The sequence below is a fragment of the Struthio camelus genome, chromosome 7, assembly GCF_040807025.1.
Source record: "Struthio camelus isolate bStrCam1 chromosome 7, bStrCam1.hap1, whole genome shotgun sequence".
NCBI lineage: Eukaryota > Metazoa > Chordata > Aves > Struthioniformes > Struthionidae > Struthio > Struthio camelus.
The window spans coordinates 23,715,412-23,737,337 of NC_090948.1; the positions used below are offsets into that span (position 1 = coordinate 23,715,412).

The window sequence follows — 21,926 nt, forward strand, 5'->3', positions numbered from 1 at the left end:
GTCTGCATCCCCTCTCCAAAATTATAAACCCCTACAGCAAACTTAAACCAAGGAAACATATGGCCACTCCTTAACCACTTCAATATGAAGTCCAGCAGATTACAAAAAGGCACAACCTCTGACCATCATCCCTATGCTGACACAAATTTCTGTTATGGATGGTTTACACAACAAAAACTTCATCCTGCCAGTGTAGTGTTTCGCTTGCCAGCATGAGTTACAATACTGTTAGAAATACCACAGCAAGACTTGCCAGCTCTCATCTGTCAGCTGCCTTAGTCAATGGAAGTTATTCTGGGCAAGAAAAGGAACTTCCTTCTCCTCCTAAACCTTCCCCCTTCACCTGCATTGAAAAAGGCAAGGATAGGGACTTCTCAGCTAACTCAGTACCGAATGATGCCTCTAACTACAACCTTCAGCTGCAGGGGAGCAGATCACTGCCAATTGTCCCTAAGGAAAGGGGATACCCATCTCAGCCAAGTCTTTATGCACCTCCCAAAGATCAGCAGCATACCACATAATTTTTTCAAAGCTGAGTTGCATATAATTGCATAAGACCAAGCTAAAAATAGCTTCAAGAGGATTTGCCATTGGGGACTCCATTGACTGGATCAGAACAGGAAAGGCTCAAAAGAAAATATTTTGCTGTCTCGCCATAAAGAGCTAGTGCTAGATGAGCGAATGTGATATGTCCAGATATGACAGCTCTTCAAACCTGAGGCCTAGCCAGGAAATATCAGTACAAGATTCAGAATATGCCTCCCCAGCTACAAGAATATCAGCTACCCTGCAAAGCCAGCCCACTCAGCGACACAGACAGGGGCAAGTTCTATCACGCATTATCTGTGCGGTGTTGGTACAAACTGCTGCCATCTTCTACCAACGCAGTCAGGTGTTAAAACCCAGATGGCAGGTTCATTCCCAAAAAGGTGCATCTCTGAATTGAATTTAGGTTCAGAAGGCTTGTTCTGAGCTTTATGCGCCTCTGAAACCTGGGGTGACTCTTCTCACTAAAAATCGACATTTGTATGAATAAAAATGAAGGGATTTAACAAATCTTGTTCCTGCACACAGTTGTCAAAAAATCTGACCTTTAGAATAGGAAAAAGAGGGGGGATTTAAAGGTTTAAAGAAGCAGCAGTGGCTGCCTGATATATAACAAACCTTTGAAAAATTATGAAGCAGTGAAAATCCCCTACAGGTTCCAACAAAATGTGTCCAATTTGCATTCCTGCAAGACTTCCACACACACCACTCTGCTCCTGTGTGTACACAGGCAAATAAATCCCTAGGAACAATACAACTGGGACCTGAATCTGATCTCCAATATATTATTGCTCCAGAGCTCCATTCCAGCCTTCACAAACTGCCTTTTTTGTTCCAGATAACTAAATCAAAGCAGTCCTGATAAGCTTTCAAAGCGGGGAATGTGAGGAATGGTTTAATGAATGTTACAACTCAACCTATTATAGACTACAGAGCACTACAGAAGAGGACGGACGGAAAAAAAAATGCACATACGACACTCCATGTCTGGAAGTCTCATAAATTCGAATCCAGAAGCACCTGCTTTTCTAAGCTCCTTTATATCAAGCCCAGCAAAAACTCAACGCTGACTATGTGAAGGGACATAGAGAACAGGAATTGAGAAGAGCTGTGCCAGACAGAAGCACGGAGGTTTTCCTATTGAAGTTATGCTAATTGTAAGTTTGCCACAGAAAGATTATGGTCATTTTAATGGGCTTACGGGTGAAGAGACAGTGACAAAAATGCATTAAAGAAAGTAGTGGCACAAGAGGAAAAGAGAATAAGAGTTATGGAAAACAAAGGTGAAAATAAACAAACTTTTTGGAGTAGCATTCTCTTTTTGCAAAGCAACTTCTGCTGCGCTTATATTTGAACCTAAATGCTATTTGTACCCTACAAAAAACTGAGACAGCTTTTGCAGTACGGAACTTATGCTGTGTACACATAGGTTATGCTTGAAATGCCTATGTCCTGGTCACAAGTTTTGCCTTGCTTTCCCCCACCTCTATCTCTGAACAGAAGTGATCCTTCTCTCAAAACCAGAAATAAGGTTGCAGCATAAATATTTTACAAAACTTTCCTTTAGCAATAAAGTTATCTGCAGTTTAAGTTTGTGGGCTCAGACTGAGAGATTATATGATGCTAATAGGCCAGGTGATTTTTATGAAGGGGAATTTTAACTCTTACAATATCAGATGCTGTAAGGTATCTCACAAAGGCAGCGACCATCTCCATTCGCATGCGGCTTACCACCTTGGCAGTGTTCAAGAGGAGGAAAAAGGTAGGAACTAAGTAGCTATGCTCCCCATTTAGCTTCCACTTGCCTAAACGTCCCTACTTGCTCCATTCGTCGTCTTATCTGCATTCTTGTCCCAGAACCAGTAGCCACAACACTAAAGCAGTCTAAATAAAGGGATGTGTTTAGAATGAAACGGCTGTCTTCTTCACACAGTTAAACAATTGAGATTATCAGAATAAGCTAACAATTCAACATTTACTGTCACTAAATAAGGCTCAAATACCATAAGATTTCATTATTATCTAAACAGGTGCTGCTGACTTTGTTGTCAAATGCAGAAAAGTAATCCTTATGATGCTTCTTATTTATAGAGTAACACCTAACAATACAGCTAGATCAAAGTTACCTGTAATTCTACAGCTATCCTGAATAAATCATCATGTAGAGCAAAGTCATTCTTATTATAGAGCAATGGTCAAAGAAGAAACCCCTGCAAAATAGCTCCTCTAGAAGTTTTAACTATTCCAGTCATTTTTCCCACAGCAGCAGATCCAAAAGCTTCCGTATCTCTTCCAGAATTGTCAGTCTTTGAGCATTTTTCTATTTTTAACTTATTATTGAATACATCTCTCCCCTTTCCAATTTCACGTAGCACACACGGCCCACTATTCTTCCTCCCGCTTCAATTTCTAATCCACGTTTTTTTCACTGACAATGCTGCAGAGCACCCCATAAAAGAGTTATCTGTTACGTTAAAAGACAGCCAACAGAATACGTGTACATTTTCTACTGCTTTGAACACAGTCATCTTGCTTGTTAACAAAGTCAAAGAAAATGGACTACTTCAACAGACTACTTCGACTTTCCTTTTGCAATTCATGTTCAGAAACACTAAATGTTTGTGAGAAGTTTAAACTCTACTCATATGCTGATACCCCATTCTTCTGTTTATACGAACTAACACCCGTCTTGTATGCCTCCCAGTACTACTTCACAATTCATTGTACATAATACTTTGTTTTCAAAGCCCTTTACAAATACTAATCTGCATTTGCTTTGATCCTTCTAGATTTCTTTCAAATTTAAGCAAGTGCAATTCTTTCTACCATCACAGGGTGATTCTTTTAATATAATATAGACAATCTCAGCTTCTTGCCTTTAGTCCACAGCAGAACTCTGCCGGTTTTTGAAAGACAAAATATGAATTATGGGGAAAGGAACAACATCCTTATATTAAATGCTGGAGGGCACACAAGCCTAGATAATATTTTTTGAATATGGGATATGCTTGATTTGATTTCTGTTGTGTTAGCTATTTGATTACAGAGGAGTTCATTGCAGTCCACACTGATGGTTGATGCACAGAAAAGCAAACAACAGTTCCTTGACGTGACAGGACTGTTTACCAGCACCAGGTGAGCAGACAATATGCTGTCCTTTGACATGAAACGTCCCCTGCAACCAAATGAAGTTCAGCCATTTCAGTTTTATTCCAGAGCAAGCCAGGCAAAAAAATTGGAATAAAGAACTATATTAAAAGTGCTTTGAAGAACAGTGGACAGTCTGAAGAGAAACAGAGGCTTCCAACAGGCAGACTAAATCTCAGTCACTGGAAGCTGGACCACCTGGCATAAGCAGGGTCTGTACAGGCCATTAATGCAATAAGATGAGCATAGACTTTTTTTTTTTTTTAAATAAAAACATACCCTTCAGGTGCACTATTCCTTCTGCTGAGGTTTACATTGCAAAAGACCTATGCAAGTCAGATGTGCTCAGTAGCACAGGTAGTAAATGCAGTCACAAGTCTTGAGTCTGCTCTGCGAATGAGAAGTGAAGAAATTTTATGCCAGCATGAGTAATGACAAGCAGCACAGTATTTATACCTGGCGCAATCACAAGTGATGAAATAATCCTGCTGGTTTACAAATATTTGTGAAAAGCACTCTACATTAATAGGACAATTTATTTTTTCATGCAGAAATACAGGTTTTACTCAGTAAGTTTAAAGCACAAAACTCCCTATCTTATCCTACCGCTTGTAACTGCAGAAAAGTTTTTAGACAGCCTCTAGTCTAATTCAGTTGTATCCTCCAGCAAATTAATCATCTTTTCTTACGTGGCAAAGCAAATCCCAGTATCAGTTTAGCTTTTTATTCTGAGGAAAAGAGCTGAAGTTTATTATATGGAAGTTTGTGGGACAGATTTTAGAACAGACTCCTCCGCTCAGTGACAACGCTAGCATTCACGTAACGCTTTTCGTACGTACAGCTATTTACCCCCGGTGCCCTTGGACACAAATTCCCTGCCTCCACAGCGGTGTGGTATGCAGGGCACCTGTTGGCTGCTAACCCCACCCCAGACATGGCCCCATCGCAGGGCACCAGGCTGACAGCGTGCTGCGGGGCGAAGCAGCATGCAACCTCTCGAGCAAGCTACAGTGCAAGTAGCTAACCGCCCAATGGCTACAGGGCACAAAACTGCCAGAGGGTCCATCATTCATAAATTCTGGAACAAGCAGATGAAAAATACAGCCCACTGAGTCAAGAACGTGTTTCAAATTGCATTAGATTGAGTTACTCACTGTTTTATGGAGAGGGAGAAAGTATAATCAGCTATTACTGATGTCTGAATAGGTATTTTCACTTAATTTATCTCCAGCTTCCCTTGATAAAATTCAAAGAGTCTGTAATTAACTGTCCAGTTTTCTGTTGCTTGTATCTGCTGAGATTTCAATTGTCATTGCCCATAATTATGCCTTTCTGTATAAAATATAACCAATGCTCTCCTATCCTTGCATATACTTCTGTAGGCCACTCTCCTTAACACTGTTGCTTCTCTCAGTTTTCTCTGCAAAAAGCAGTATTTGGTTGGGACTGGAACCCATATTGCAATGGTTCAACAAGCTTTATCCCTTTCCCAATCATTTTTTCCTGGTGTAAAATCTTGCAATTCACTGTTTTCCTACCCCTGCTCATCTTCTAGACAGAGGCAGTCAACCAAAGAAAGGTCTTAGAATATGCTTTTGGCACATCTTCAAGTTTTCTTCTGTAACTACATGGGCTAGAAATAATTATGCTTCTAAGTCTGGATTCTTATGTATTACCATACGCTGAGATTCTGGGAGTTACTTTCCCCAGTTGGTCTCCATGCAATGAGTTCCTCTGCCCTATTTTCTGAAGTAGCTTACTCTAGAAAAAAAGTGCGTGCCGCTAACATCACACAATATATCGATATCAATTCTCTAAAACTACTACTATCACTCTTACCATTTCTGGTAATATTCCCAACCATACGGACAAACTGCAGCACACAGAACACAGCAGATATGCCCGATCCTGCCCTTATCTTAGCTACGCTGAAAGAAAGAGAAAGTTGCAGAAACGTACAAAATTGTTATTCAGACGACAGACAGACAACACTTCCTTTCCCAGAACAATCTGTCTCCTGCTCTGACAACCCGTTCCTGCTATATTTACCCGACCAAAATTTGCCAGTGATATATTTCCAGATGCACTTGAGCCACATGTCTCTGTCAGTCAGCCCGAGCACAGAGGAATCTGAGCAGAGATCAGCTCCTGGAAATCACTACATGTTAATCCATGCTTCCTCTATTGCTTGCCTTTAGAGTTAAATGAGACAAAACGTGTAAAGCATTATTCTCGGTTTATTTTGGAAGCAGTTGCGGGGACAAGAGGTACGCCATTTGATACAGCTATTTACTTCAACTGCTTGCTTTGTGGCTGACAGAGGCACCTGAACAGTAAAAAAAAAAAAAAAAAAAAAAAAAAATCTGAAGCACGCAGTTAAAAATAACTGGCTGTTTCAACCAATTAATACAAGCTGTCTAGAAAGCATTGTAAGGCTGCCTGAAAAAAGCGTAGATGCTAAACCAGGAGCTTAGAGCTCTAATCTGCCACAGGAGACCCAACTCCTCGGCCAGAGGAAACTGCCATCTTTGTTGGAGAAAAGCAACGCAGATCAAGCAAGGAAGATCAGTTTTAGATTTCAGGTAGTTCAGGTTCAGAATGCCGATGAGCTAAAACATGCTGAGTTTTGAAGCAATAAAAATAAGATCTAAAAAGAAAAGCTATCTTTACTTCTTCTGATTTATGCCATTTTACTATTTTAATACTTATGTTCTTCCTGTATTCCACCACATACCCTTCTGTTCTCATTCTATCTTTTCCAACCATAACTGCACAGCTAGGTCCCCCTTATTTTCACAGTTTTACAAAGTACTTAACACTCTTGTCTTCTGATAGCAATTCAGCAAGAGCTAAGACAATGAAGTTTCCTGAGATTCTTTGAATTAGAGGACCAAATAAACTCTCTTCCCATCCACTCCTGTGTTTTTTTAAACCTGCTCTGAACAGCTCCTACCTCAACATGCCTCCAATTCCAAAGTGCATGCTTTAGACTACAGCAGTGGAAAAAATTAAGAAAGTCACCTCTCGGGATCTTATTAGGAAGAACACTTTGGGCCAGGCAATGGAGCAGAGACTCTCCAAGCCTCCCGGAGAAGGAGCCAACTGCAGGATGATAAAGGAAGAGGCAGAGGGAGTGAAAAGGTTTAAAACTCTACATATCCTTCCTCTGGCTCCCTTCTCCCCTTTTCTGGAAAGTGCACAGGCAGCTTCAACCATTCTGGGGTTTATTTAACTGGCTTAACAAAGGGTCCTAATAGGTCACAAATAAGCTTTTTAAATGAAAAGCAGAAGTTGAAATCAACTGTGGTTATACTAAAACTCATGGCCAGGCCAACTTTACTATTCAAGATGGAATTAAATCTTCTCCTAATAACAGATTCATATTATAAGACCTCTTCAGCTAGCTGGATGAAGTAGAGGTTTGTGAGAACAAGGGCACTTTTTACACGTTCTTCTAAAGTGAAAATTTAAAAAAAAAAAAAAAAACACACACCACACTGGGCTCATATCCAAAACCAGTACTGTTTAAAGGCCAGTACATTCTTTAGAATAGTCTAAATTTTTTTCGCTACAGCACTAAAATATGAAAAATTTTAAAAGATTTTGCTACAGGGATTACCCCTACTTCCTTAAACCCTATGCACTATTATGTTTTCTGGTATCCTTTCCTTTGAAATGTTTAACACTGGAACACTTTTCAAGCATCCGAGGGGACTGGAGACGAGCATGGCAAGAAAGAAATGAATATCTTATGGGCAGTATTGAAAGATGTCAAAAAATACCAGCCAATGCTGAATAGGCTCAAGTGAAATGTGAACAAATTATGAACTGCATTACATTTTAAAGTTTATTAGCAGGCTCATACAGCTGCTCAAATTCAGGCATCTAATACAGGGATGTGAACAGCTGGTGCCATCACCTGCTGTTCCTACTGAGTGAGAGCTAGTGTGTGACCTTCCGCTGCAGCACATGAGGCTGGTGCATGTGAACGAGTACCAGTCTGGGTTGCGAAACTCAATAGCATTAAAAACTGCCATTCACAAACAAACTGCACAGTTTTAGGGCAGCTGAATGAGAATGAACTTCACGGAGACTTCTAATAGATTGTTAGTAACAGAGGAACAGGGGGGGGAAAGTTTGCAGAATTTAAGTTGATGCCGCCTCTAACACAAAGCTTTAATAGCCAATTACTACATAACCATTAAAGTAAGCATTCCAGAATGCCTATGATGGTTTCCCTCCCTTATTTCACTTTGTGTCTCTTGAGCAAATTCTTTTTCTGAACAGAAGACAATCCACTTCTTTCAATTATTGAACTACCATTCAACTACTCTGTTAGAAAGTTTCACAAACATTTGTGATGCATTTCCACAGGACTTTAGGAATTACCTTCTAGAAAACACTTTTTATCCAAAATCCAATGCTTGAATCTTTTCACTTCTTCCTCCCCTATGTTTCCAATGCACTTTGGGAAAGAGGAAACATCCTTTTCCCAGCCATATGATACTTTTTTTTTAATTCACCAAAAATGGATATTTCTTCCCCTATGTTCTTAATGAAGTAAAAGCCTTCATGATATAAAAGATCATGCAAGTGTTCACATTCCTGCAGCAAACAAAGAAAACATACACTTTCTCAAAGATTTTTGTTTATAATTTATTCCTAGCAATGCTGACACAACAAGTTAGTAGCGTGAGATTCTTCTATTCATATACCAGCACTATAGATTAAGACAAAAGGAACATGCTAGACTTTGGAGAAGAGTATGATGCACAATTTGATGTTACTTTATCTTCATTAAGCTATTGCTATATCTATTCCCGAACCAAAAGCTAGTTTTTCTACAGTATCACAGTATTCCTGCTTTAACTGAAGAAAAACCTCTTCTTGTTGATTATAAAATATTTTAACAGACCAGTCGATATTTGAGCAAACATCTCCTTTCTGCACCTACATGTCTATCATCGATGTCATTAAATGAACATTCCTGGGATCGTGCTTTCTCCATCCCCTGTATCAGTCTGACCATTTCAAATTTGAAGCACTGATTTCATACATACCCTATCATTTTGCACAACTGAGGCAGAGTATTTTTTAAGAGAGAAGAAGCATGGAAGAAAATGTTATAGTGCTTGTTAGATTTTAATGCTGACTCAACATATTTGCACTTCAGGCACAGAAATACCAAACGTCTTGATTAAGAGCTGAGTGTTCAGAGAAGAACAGAGTATTTCTGAATGACAAATGTGAAAACCTTAGACTAGAGTGACAATCAACTAATGATGTTTCCTCCTATGGTGCCATAGGACAGCCATCTTTGTTACTACAGAACTGTAACAGGCCACTATAAACTGTTTAATCTAGCTGTGAAGAACATCCAAGCGCCAAAGTGCACTTACTGAAGATGCTTACATAAATAACCACTGCCATTCTATTTACTTGTGGTATAGCCTGGGGGGACTTCATTCTACATCTAATAGACTGCTCTCCTCCAGTACACCATAATCAAGATCACAACCACGCCCTGTGACTCCACTCTGTCCCTTGTATCAAGAACTTGATTTAGTTCAACAATTCCTCATATTTAGATCTGCCATCTAAATTATTTAAGCAGTTTATCAAGAAGTAAATAGATTCTAATGCAACAGCCATTTGGTTGACTTCCTCTTCATTGTATCAAAATCAAGGACAATTTCCAAAAAATTACAGGGAACACATAAGGAGGCATTTTAATAACAAAACCTCTGCCCTCCTAAGGTTAAAAAAATCTAGCAATGCTGACATAGTAAATTAGCAGTGCAAGGACAGGACTGGAAATTAGAACCTCTGAAGGGCTTATAATACAGTATGGATAGATGATCACAAGCAGTCGAAGTACCACCACCACTGAACAATTTAAGATAGTTCAGCTAATGACCATTAATGAAGTGCGCTCCTTGAGTATCACAGTAGTGTAACTGTGATTACAGTGTAAAATATATTAGCATAAACTATCACGGAGGCAGTTTGTTAGCTAAAAGATTTTAACAAGATAGCTAAAGCCACTATCACCCTAAATTGTAGCTCCACTGCACATATGTGCAAGCCTTAAGCTAGTATGTTTTTACTTTTGCATTTCAGCCGCTCTCCAACTGTCCTTTCTTGTCCTAATGTCTAGCCTTGTTCCTCACTTGTCACATAACTATACACCTCTGCTTTTTTCCATGATGTACTCGAATACAAAAGCAGCTGCACCAGCAATTTTAACCTCATAATTACACCATGCAAAGAGCACAGGCACATTCATTTAATGAAGTTAAAGTGATGAGGAATCTCTGTGCTGCTGCAATGATCTCTCCATATCCTTATATTCTGACATTTCTTGGTTAATTTAAGTAGAAGAGGAGTTTAAAGAAAGAGTGCGTTGCTTTAACATTTAAAATGGCTTTTCCAAATCATGTGGATACAGCATATCATGCAACAGTAATGTGGAATCATTTTTCCACAATAACCACTATGATTATTTGATAAACGTTGCTTCGCAAAATGAGGTTTACTTCTTACAGTTCTGTGATGACATGTCTCTAGAAAATTCACTGTCTCTAGAAAATTTACATACCTACAGTAACTCAGTCATGCTTTAGCCTTCCTCATGCTGTTAACTAACACACAGATTTTAATGCACCCCCAAAGTTTTTCCCCAGAAGATATCTGCTGGGAACCCTGATAATGGAATGAGTGTACTTCAAACTCATCTGTAACATGACATTTCCATTTCTTTCACATCAAAACCCATCACATCACAAGTCCTCAGACCCTATCTTTAAGCCACTTCATTATAAGCAACATATACCAATCTTTGTTCTTTATAGCATTTAGAGGTGCTGTTAGGCAAGTTAAAGTCTTGTCATCAAAAAGATGATAGGAGTTTTCATAGGACTGGATGCAGCTGGAATTTTTTATAACTGTTTCCAGGTCAAAGTGGTTTTATTGTATCATTATCGTATCAAGGCAAATTACAAAGTGAGAACTTGACTATCCATCCAAAATTCTTATGAACTTACCATGAGGAGGTCCATAATATATGGGAAGAAAATGTTTTGTGCAAGTACAAAAAAACTTCAGCAGGAAACTATTGCATGACACTTAGAAAGCAGACAAGCTAGGTAAAGGTACCTTAGAAAGAAAACACTCATGCAAATTCACTTCAAACAGGTAAGCTACCAATTGCACATCCCTCATTATTAATGCTCCTGAACCAAATTCCTATTTTAATAATAATCTGCTACCAATCATTTGGCTACCTTTATACATACCTTTGAATCCCTCCAGTTCTACCTCTCCTCTTGCTGGCTTTTGTCTCCCACGCTGACCACAGAGCAGCAGCGCTTTATCACATATCTCTGCACTATCCCTGAAAACAGGACATTCTGCCCAATTGAATCTTCCTTCAAATCTCTCCTTAAAACTCATTTCATGCTATAACCTTTATCAGAGATTAGCCAATGATGGCTTATTTTAAGGACAAATGGAGGTAGTCATAAAAACAAAAAAACACCCAAGTGTTTAACAACTTTATATAGTTAAAGACTTCTCTCTGCTTGCACCCTCTTAAGCTACAAACTCTTCAAGGTGAGGAATGTTTCAGTATGCATGCTGTGTACACACGACCAAGACTTTTTGGCAGTCCTATCACATATTATGTAACTACGTAAATATACACCTGCACTTCTGACACAAGTATCGCTTCTTTCAAGCAAATCACCTTTCAGCCATTGTTTTTTAACAGCTTAGATGGCAGCAGTTTAGCAAGAAGAGGGGGCAGTAAAGAGAAGGAGGGGTGACAGCACAGGAGAAGAGCTATATAGTTAATCAACTCCTACTAGAATTCAGCAATTTCATGTACTCTCCTACTTCCAGAGGGTTTTTACCACCATATGAATATCCTTACAGTTTGCTTATCAGCCACAGTCCCTTTTAACTTCAGTCTCAAGCAATCGTGACAAAGATAGCACGGCCAAAACCACCTGAAACAAACCCTCCATGGATGACTTAAGAGGAACCTTAACTTCAACAGAGCATCTGGCATTGCCTTTCTACCAAATCAAACTGCAATTTATTGCCTTCTAATGTATGTACATTAGGCCATTTCCTTTATGGCTCCACTTCACACAGAAGCAGTAACTGAAGGAAATAATGGAGTGCCCAACAAGTGGGAAAGTAAATTGCTCAACAAGTGTGGAACAAGAGAGTCAGTTGCGCACCGTGCACATGTGGCAGCTCTTCAGTGCCCAGCCCTGCACTGGTAACAGAAGGCTGGTGTTACAGAACAAGCACTCTGTGGGAACTTTGCCAAGCAACAGCCAGGAGCGCTTGTCCATCTAAATCCGAGGGTCCCTAAGGATCAGGGGTCAGGAAACTATTCCTTCCAACAGCACCACCTCCTGCCTGTACCTGCCAGTCATGAGGCATGCAAACAGGAGTCAGTGTTAAGCTTCAAGCTCTAGTCTTAGGTTACACTCAAAGAACTGTACTAAAAGGATGCTAAGGTGATATTGCAATGGTGGTTGTGTGGACAGCAAAAGGGACAGGTCAGACATCCTGATGTGAAGAAAAATGAAAAAACCCTTCTGTGAAGGCCATATTCTACTTTTTTTTTCCTCTAGATATTTTCAGAGTCGCACTCTACCTCTTTTGAATGTATTCAGTATTTCTTACTTATCCATACTTTACACACTCCACTCAGAAACACAACAAAAAAGGATAAACACAAGAGCTAGGGAGCTCTCATATCAAGGTTGCTACACAACTTCAGTTTAGCCCTTTCTGCCTGTTCAGTCTTAATTATATAATCTCTCAATTCCAAGCTTTCCATTCCCAGGAATGCGGCACCCTATGTTGGAGGGCTCAGCGAACAATTCAAGAGAACCAATTACCGTTCAGAATGACCCCACATCTTACTATCTGCACACCCTGCCCAAATGCTGCACAACGCAGAATAAGGAAAGCCCATGACAAGGTTAGGGTGCTTCCCGTAGCACATCTGCGAGCTTCACAAATACTAACAGCTATCCGTCATCAAGCACCTTCATTCAATTTTGGTGTTAGTGCAGGGCCTGAGAGGCTCACATCCCAGGTCCCCCAACATACTCAGTGGTTTCAGGACACACTCTATATTTAAAAACAAACACACACACACACACAAAAAAAAAACACTCTGCTGTATCCCATTTGGAATTGCTATTGCATAGTGCTTCTGCCAACAAAAGTCCATGAGTCACTAGTGTCATCTTGGGCATCTCACTTAGAAAGTAATGAATAAAATGAGCAACCACTTGGGAAACATCTGGTTTATGATTTCTCCAGCGACACAAAGAAATCTTATGCCAAAGATATCAATAGAAACCTATTATCTGGGGGAGATTCAAAGATCTCAGCTATAAGACAGCCATTTGACTTACTTGATGCTACAATGAGATTAGAGGGAAGATTCACCTCTCTCAAAGACAGTATGTGAAATTACCTGCAGCTTCAAAGCAAAATTATACTGCATTGGTTTACATTTTGTCTGTACTTGGAAGGATGCCTGCATTCATGAAGACTAGGAACTTTTTTTTTTTTTTAAATGACAACTTTTACTGCATAGTCTAAATACAATATGAAAGAATCAAGTAGTCTGGATTCAGCCTTCAAGCAAAGCATTTGACAACATTCATCTTCTCATAATAAGAAGGTGACAGAAAATATTAAAAGAAAAAAATTACCACTTCTGTATAGTGTCTCAGGTGATTTGATATAGACAAAAATTGCATTGCAATCTACTAGTTAGAGTGAGGTTGAATTAAAATTTACAAAAAACAAAACAAAACAACACAAACTAGCCATTTCCTGACTATTCTTACACCCTTTCCACTCGTAGAAAATTTATAGAGAATGCAACAAAAGCTAAATGTCAGTCCAAGTTGCTTGGTCTTCCAAAATACCAGGCTGACATGTGTGGATGACTACTAGTCAAATGAATAAGAAATAATTGAAGCTATCATATGAACAGATAGGATCTAGGAGACCAGCTAGTCTTCTAGATTTTTTCTATGAAAAAGACACTCAGGAGAAAGCAAGCAAGAAAGAGAGAAGCTTAGCTGATGATTTTTTTAAATGGCTTCTCTAGATCAGCTAACACTGCAAGCCTTCAATACAAAAAAAAAAAAAAAAAAAGGAAGTGTCCCAGCTTACTGTTTAGTCAATATTTGTTATTGACTAATAAGTCCAGTCGCTCTCTGCAGAAGCTCAAGATATAAATAATAAATAAGGCAATGCTTGCATCTGCAAACTGAAATCACAGTAACAAACATTACAGCACTATACACATCACATATCCATGTCATCTAATTCCTACGCTTCTTTCACAGAAGATTTTTTTTCTAGTTTCTTCATTTAAACAGACCACAATGAATTTCTCAGATTCTAGTCAATAGCACTGCAACAGGATTGAGAATAGGCCATACATTTGTATTTTCTCCTGTGAGCTACTACTTCATAAAACTAGATCTTACAGAAAAGGTTTAGACATTAATACCAAATGAGGATAACATTTCTGAATCGCTTTACATGAATGTCAGATTTCCCCTAAAACTGGAGTTTCCAGAGCTTGAACATGAGAAAATGGGTGTGCAATCAAATTTACATACCAGAAAACTGATGGCTACAGTAACAAGTATATTAAATTAGTACACTGGGCAAAGGTTCTCGTATAGTTACAGTCATTTGACCTTTAGCCAGCTCTTAACGCCCTAGCCAACCCTCTAAAGATGGAGATTTGCAGCAGCTTCTTGTCTGAAATAAGCCATGAAAAGATTCTTCTGAACCCACTATATAAGCATTCATTTAAAATGTCATGAATGTGCATGAAATCGGAGTGCTTCTAACAGCTTACTTCGCAGCTTCTGTTTAAATGCACTAACTCTGAACCACTAGAGGATAAAAGGACTCAGACCTTCCAGTCTGGCACTCATGGCCCTAAAATACACACAAGTACCTCTTCACAGGTGTGTTTACCTAGTTTAAACCTTATTTAAATAGACTCTTGATGCACACACTTTCCACAAACACCTGCTTCTCCCATTGCAGAGCTGACTTGTACAAGGCAGTTGTATTCAGTCATTTTCTGACCTAAAGCCATCCTACACACCATTAAGCAGTAACTCAGTCATGAAAATCCTTGTTACTGACTCACCCCCAAATCAGAGCAAAGCGCAAATAGGTGAGTAGGATGGTCAGCAAATTTAGCTTTGCCTCATAGTATTCATTAGCCTCTGGCTACTCCTGTGGCTCAGAGTCATTACCATTAACAGAGGGTACCATTCATTTCACTTCCTGCAAAAAGGAGAACTACTACAGAAGTATCTGCTCTGAATTTTACCTATGCATCATGCTTACTGGAACAGTCTGAAGACTCAAACAGTCACAGCAAGACTCAGGGAAATCCAATCCTCATTAGCTTCATGGAGAAATGGGCTTATAATTAATTCATATTTCCAGCCATTTTTGGTTATGAAAACTCTCTGCCCAAGTTAATTGTTCTACTGAGCTCAAGGACCTCTTAACTTGGAAATGCTCTGGAAAGGGGAGATGCTAAGTTATGACTCGACGTCAAAAAGAAGCTCCCTTTTGTTGACCTAAAGCCATAACAGAACTAACATAATCAAATGTAACCATGATTTCAATGTCCAGACACACTTTGTAGACGTTCAACATACTTTAAAGAGCAGTTACATTTAAGTTTTGGTGACACTGGCCCCAGATCCAAATACGTATTAATATTAAGCATCAGTTCTTAAATAACCTTTGAAGATGTAGTTTTATTTCAATTTTGTATGCATGGACAAAGCTTACTAGTCACTGTTTGCATCTGGTTGTAATTCAGGACACAGTTGCTTTTCCTAAGCACTGGAAATACGAGACGCTACAAGCATTCAGCTGTTAAACCTGTCTTGGACTAACCTATACAACAGCCAAGATGCCAGAACCTCCATTTTTCCTATCTGTTTTTCAGGCAACCACTATCAATAATAATTAACACATATGCAGCATATAAAAAGTGTAAAATTACATAAAATATACCCAGGGAAAGAGAGTGGATCAGAGCACACATGCTGTTTGTTTTCAAGTTATTAAACAGCTTCTATAAATCTACATAAAATTGCTGCGGAACTCAACAGGATCATTCCACATAGTTAAGGGCCGTAGGTCTGAATTAAGCAAGTTGGACTGGAGAAGCAAAAAGTTGCTCGTAGCGTCATCACAGCACTGCTTGTGCCGAGCCACAGCATCTTCTCTAGATGTTGCCTTCAAGAGCCCATTTAGACGTTGCAATGGGATGGGAGACCAGAAGTTAGTTGCAGGCAAGGATTTACTATTTTTGGTAATCAAATAAATCATGTTATGTAATTTACTTACTCAGGAGGAGCAACACTTTGAAATGAGAGCCTTTAGCTGCTGGAGGCATAGGGTGCCTTTATACCCTTGTCCAGGGTATTTCAGCACCACAGTCATGACAGAGTTAATACCCACTAGCTCAGAGGAGAACAAAAGGTACTCCACTGCAACATGCCTAACATTTACATTGCCTCTCTTTGCTCATTAAACAGGTTTTGGTTAAATAATGAACAAACTGTATTACAGACTCCGATGAGAATTCCAAAATTATAAATCAACTGGTAAAGCCCAGAGGAGAATGAAGGGAGTGGGAGGGAAGGAAGGATAATATTGACTAATATAAAGGGCGCAGCTTGACAGTGGATATTCCTGCCACACCTGATCAAACATGCTCCATGGGGGAGGGGAAGGGAGGGCGAGAGCAAGGGGGGAGATGGGACAAGGCAGCCTGAAATTTGCATCCGGAACAGATTAAAACGGGTTCTTGGGGGATTGAGAAAATACATAATATATATTACTATAAATGCAAAACTGTACTAAAAGCTAACTCAAATGTCAAAGATTACAGCTTGAATAAATTTAAATATAAAAGCAATGCGTTTCCATGAGCTAATGAAAGAGACATGAACGGAAGGTCTAGGCAAAAAAACTAAGCTTGGCTTTTCATTGCCTGGAAGATGAGACAGGAGACTCTATACCATTCAAAGTATTGCTTGGGAACCATTCCACGTCTAAAACTGGTAAAAATGGAGCATAGCAATCATGTCCTATCTCAAGACATCAGTCAGTAAATAGCAATCACTGAAGCTGAAATAACCTGCATAGAAGAACCCCATGTAGTCAAACCAATGTGCTGTCATCATCATATATAAACAATTATTAGTTCACCATAAACCACACATACCAGATGCCTCTACTACTCAGAGAGTCTCCAAATCACTCAGTACATGAAACTTGGCTTTCTCTTACATGAGCAGATAGCTAGTTTGCAATTTTTCCAGACAAGTCAACAGCAGATCATATCAAGGTACTTTTCAGTCCCTGCCATTTACTCATATCGCATTTATTCGAGCATCGTGACATTCCCACTTCTTGTTGATGAAAAACATATTAGCAATAATGGCAAAGAACAACTTCAGGAGTCCCACCTCAAAGAAAATTTTACCATGTTGAAAGGAGAGATTAGACCCAGGAAGCATTTCCTCCTAAAACACTTTTAGTGACTGTGTTCCTATCCTACAGGAGATGAGCGAGCTTACAAAAACCATAAATCCAGTCTGTCATGTATTTTGGGGACAAGCTTAACATCCTGAACAAAATAATGTCCAGAAATGCAAACTATGCAGAAATTCTCATGTCATGTCTTAGGGACATCTTGGATTTCTTTTTCCATGGAAAGTTTATCAAGTAAAGAAAGATAAGGCACTACACTTACAGGCAACCACAGAAGAGGAAGGAACAACAGGTTAGAGCTGGCACGTGTTCTCAGAAACTCTCAACCCCAAGAAGCAGCACTACTGTAGTTTTACTGAAGGTACTTTTTAAGGGATGCCAGGCTCAGCTCTGACACAGAAAGAGGCATGGTCCACAAGCAGAAATGCAAAAAGTCCATCTCAAACTTAGGATGAGTGCAATTCTGAATACTAACTGTAATAAAGGGACCAAAATAAGGGCCTACTTTCAAATAAGTCATCAATAAGATGACAAATCCTGTGATGAACCAGCAGAATGCCACATGCAGCTCAGGATCAGCCTTCCAGATTCCTAAATGTGTATTTGGGTTAAACAACCACTCCCAAAACTACCAACAGAGAAAATCTGGGGGGAAAGGGGGAAAAGGGAGGGTGGGGGGGGGGAAGGACCAAAAACCTGGTCAGAGTCCACATCACAGCCTTATATTTTACTTCTGTAATCAATAAAGGGTCCCAGACCCTTGCAGTGCAACTGGGCATCAATAAGCCCATCACTGCAAGATTCAAGGACCCAAATGGAAAGTATGTTCTTCATTATTACTGACAACAGATGACCAAACCCAACAAATCAAAGTACGTGAAGAGAAATCGGATAATGGGAGGCTTCTTTCCAAGCGGGTTTTTCCCCATCATTCACAGATCAGGAAGCACACGCAAAATACAGAAGATTATGCACAACAATATATCAGACTTCATATACTATTATAAACCTCAGTGTATTGAAGAAACACATCAGAGGCAGGGAAAGGTTTATTTTCTATTCATTACCTTGTAAATACACAGTGTTATTCACTAGTACTGCACCCATACCACACAATGCATAGAAAAACAATTTGACCAATAAATTTATTCATTCATCTCATATGGAATACTCTCGGGTGTCAGTGACCAATTAGCTTGATCAGAGCAAGTTTTAAAAAGCAGTAACAGCTCAGGACAAGCAGATATATAAGATACCAGGGCTTCTTGGGTTGATTACGGCTTAATAATACAGTTATGTGCTTGTATTAGTCACTAATGCTTCTTAAATAGCATAGAATTGTACAGGCAATATATAGTTTCCAGGTAGTGGTAGCAGCGGTGTTTGTATACTAGTTTCATGTTGATAGTGTTTATCTAGAAGTATATACATATTTGCTCATTTTGTCAATATTCAGGATATGATCTGATAAAAAATACAAGACATTAAAAAATACACTGCTGTACAGAATCAAAGATAAAACTTAATCTGTATATACCCCACCAGGTATACATACCTGTAAAACTCTATATAAGCTTACCTGTTATATTATTCAGCTCTTCTTTTAAGAGGCTAAAGCTATGCAGTAGGGGATCCCTTTCTTCATCCTATAGGTTATATACACACAAAGAAAGTCATCATCAAAGCAAGCACATTCCTAAGGACACATCTTAGTAATGGATCCATAAAGACTTCACCTTCACTTTCAAGGAAGTACCAGGTTGGGTTTATCACTTTCAGACCACTTACTCCATCAAAATTAAGAGAAGTACTTTTATTTTCCTTCTAATGCTACGCAATGTTGTACAGCTCAAATATCAAAGAGGAGGTTGAAGACTGAGCATCTTGGTTTCACTTAATTGTCCTTAGAAGTATTTCTGTTTAGCCTTCCAGTCGTCAATACATTTCACGGCAAATCTACTTCAAACCATACTGAAATGGCTCATAAGGATTTTCTGCCATCTTAGTCTATGTAGCAACTTGTAATGGGAACAGAAATATAATGACATTTGGTGCCATTAAAATATCTTGAAGAAAGAATCACTGTGTGAAATTCATATGAATAGCTGTGTCCTTTAAACTCAGTCTACCTGTATGATAGTAAAATAAGGAGGAGCACTAGTTCCTCTAAGCTGTGCACACCTGCAGCCACACCTCCTACTGGGTGGCAATAACAACTAATGGAGAAATGTTTCTCAGAAGGAAAAAGGGCCCTGCCCTTTGAGGGATCGAACCCATTTGTGTGGCTGGCAGGCATCTGCCATTCGTGTGACATTTTCAAGTGCATAACAGGTACAGCACACCACACACACATTTACATTGCGGAACCCATAAACTGACCAAGGCATCATTAGACCTCAAAGAGCTGTATTAGTGGCTTTTAACAAAACAGGTTTGAAACTATTAACATGTTTCAGCCAGGAATATAGTTAGCAGTCACACAACAGAGCAAAAAAGACGACACCATGCCATATGAAAAATGTCATATATAATGACTTCTCCAATTTTTATTTCATGCACAGCACTTGATCAACACTGCAATCTGTAGCAGGACACAAAAGATTTAGGACATGTTGTCCTAAATCAAGAGCAACCATATCTTCAAAATCTCTGACATATCTGGAAATAAAAGCCCAAAAGAGATTACTGAATGGCCTTGAACTCAACTCACTTTAACTTACTCCCATGTGGAATACAATGTCTTCTTTGTTCATTTACAAAGTAGAAAGGTGGGAGTTTTCCAGCTTTGTACTCTGAGTCAGTGGCACAGTTAAAAAGCCAAAACTGCTTAGCGTGGAACAACACAGAAAATTACTCCAACTTTACTTACAAAAGGGCTACCAGGAGCGCTAAAAATTAGAGAGACTTTTCTAAAGGAGATGGTTTCTGCCATAGCATAAACAGAGAGCAACAATTCAAGAGAACATACCAGATGTGTGTGAGTGCTCCATCGGGCATTGCGTTTTATGGCTCCCACCACTGTGTTGATTTCACCTTGCACAATGTAAATGTTCTTATCCACCATCCTGGCAATCCTGAAAATAAAAATAAAACAAATTAATCTCCAGCCCCTCAGAATCATTCCCATTCTGAAGTGAAACGTCATGTTGGCCCTGGTGAAGCAGAAGGCCTGTAGAGATACAAGAAAAACCTTCAGGTCTTTGTTTTGTGCATGAAGACAAGTACAGTCAATTTGTCACAAGGAAGAGACCACGCTTTTTCACAGAACACATTTTCAAAAACAGGACAGCAGATAGTTAGTTGTAACAGGGCACCAATGAAGGAAGAGAAAACTTCATCAAGCCACATGCCTCATTTTTTTTCCAGGATACGTAAGTTCAGAGGAAGATGTAGTGTTGGGGAATCAGGGCACACATCCATGATGAGGCAATACCACGCACACCTCCAGCATTTATGCACACCTCCAGCATTTATGCAAAGTGCTGCAGCTCCACACAGAACAGAAAGCCAATCTCGTGCTCTGTTAAATAAGCATCAGTGGTTTGAATAACCTGGCCAAAGCAGAAACTCTTTGGGACTTTAAACTTTGAAAAAATAAAGTCATTCCTAACAGATGTTGATTTCACACTTGCTTCATGAAAAAGGCTTCTTAAGAGAAGAAAGAGGACAATTACCAAAGCCAAGGGTAATACCCGCCAAGAGATCAGCAAAACTGGAGACAAAACTGGACGGAACAAAGAGAAAAAGTGAGAAAGCTGGCCTGAGGTCGCATGATGTACCCAGACAGAAAATCAGAAAAGGAGAAAGAATTGCATGAGCCAGAAGAGGAACGTTTTTAATGCTCTGAGAAAAAGCAGGAAAGAGTGGATTACCGTAAGACTGTTTTCTCTACAGTAGCTGTAACCCAGATATAGTCAGCCATAAAGAAATAGGGATGGAGCGGAATTTACAGACTTGATCGTTTATATAAAAAGGACTTATAAGGAGACCAGAGAGTCAGAGGATATCATTTCTGCAGATGAGCAGGATTTAGTGAAATGGTAGCCAAGTAATGAGAAATTTCTAGAAGATATGAAAGGAAAATGAGAATCCAGTTTGAAATCACAGCAGGACATCCACAGGGAAGCAAAAGACTGAACACACAGGAAATATTAATGGTAACACTTCAAATGAAAGGGGCTCATTTAGAGGAGTTCATTCAAGAAAAGAAACAATAGGAGGAAGATTGTTGCCCATGTAGCAAAGCCAAAGCTGGGAGGAAGCAATTTTCGTGTATCGCTACAAGCTTCAAAATCACCAGCACACACAAATTTCAGAACACATTTCCTAGATCTGTCAGGCTTTATGTTAATTAAAATGTCTGAATTATCAGTAACACTTCAAATATAAAAATATCCTCCAAGTGAAAGGGATTAATTTGCTTTAGGATTCTGTAAATAATGGAAAGAAAGCAAAATTCTGTAAAAAAGATGCCTTATCAAGGGAAAGTGACAGATTTGGCATTTAGATTTTGTATGAGTTTGTAATAGGATGAACTACCTTAGTGGTGGTAACACTATCTCTTGCTTCACACCATTAATTAGAAATAATGGAATTCCTAAGTGTTATACAATAAATTAGAGGTAGAGACAGAAATATTTCATAAT

The 21,926-nt window shown here is 39.2% G+C and overlaps 1 protein-coding gene across 4 annotated transcripts in view; it reads right to left on the minus strand.

Moving 5' to 3' along the window:
* Nucleotides 1-21,926, minus strand: part of GBF1 (golgi brefeldin A resistant guanine nucleotide exchange factor 1) — a 113,761-nt gene that overhangs the window by 87,534 nt on the left and 4,301 nt on the right. For all 4 annotated transcript variants that reach the window (XM_068950276.1, XM_068950275.1, XM_068950274.1 and 1 more), the window contains exons 2-3: nt 20,249-20,354; nt 18,860-18,926 (exon numbers count right to left, since the gene is read on the minus strand). In XM_068950276.1, coding sequence (XP_068806377.1) covers nt 18,860-18,926; nt 20,249-20,354 — 173 coding nt within the window. The remainder of the gene's footprint in view (nt 1-18,859; nt 18,927-20,248; nt 20,355-21,926) is intronic.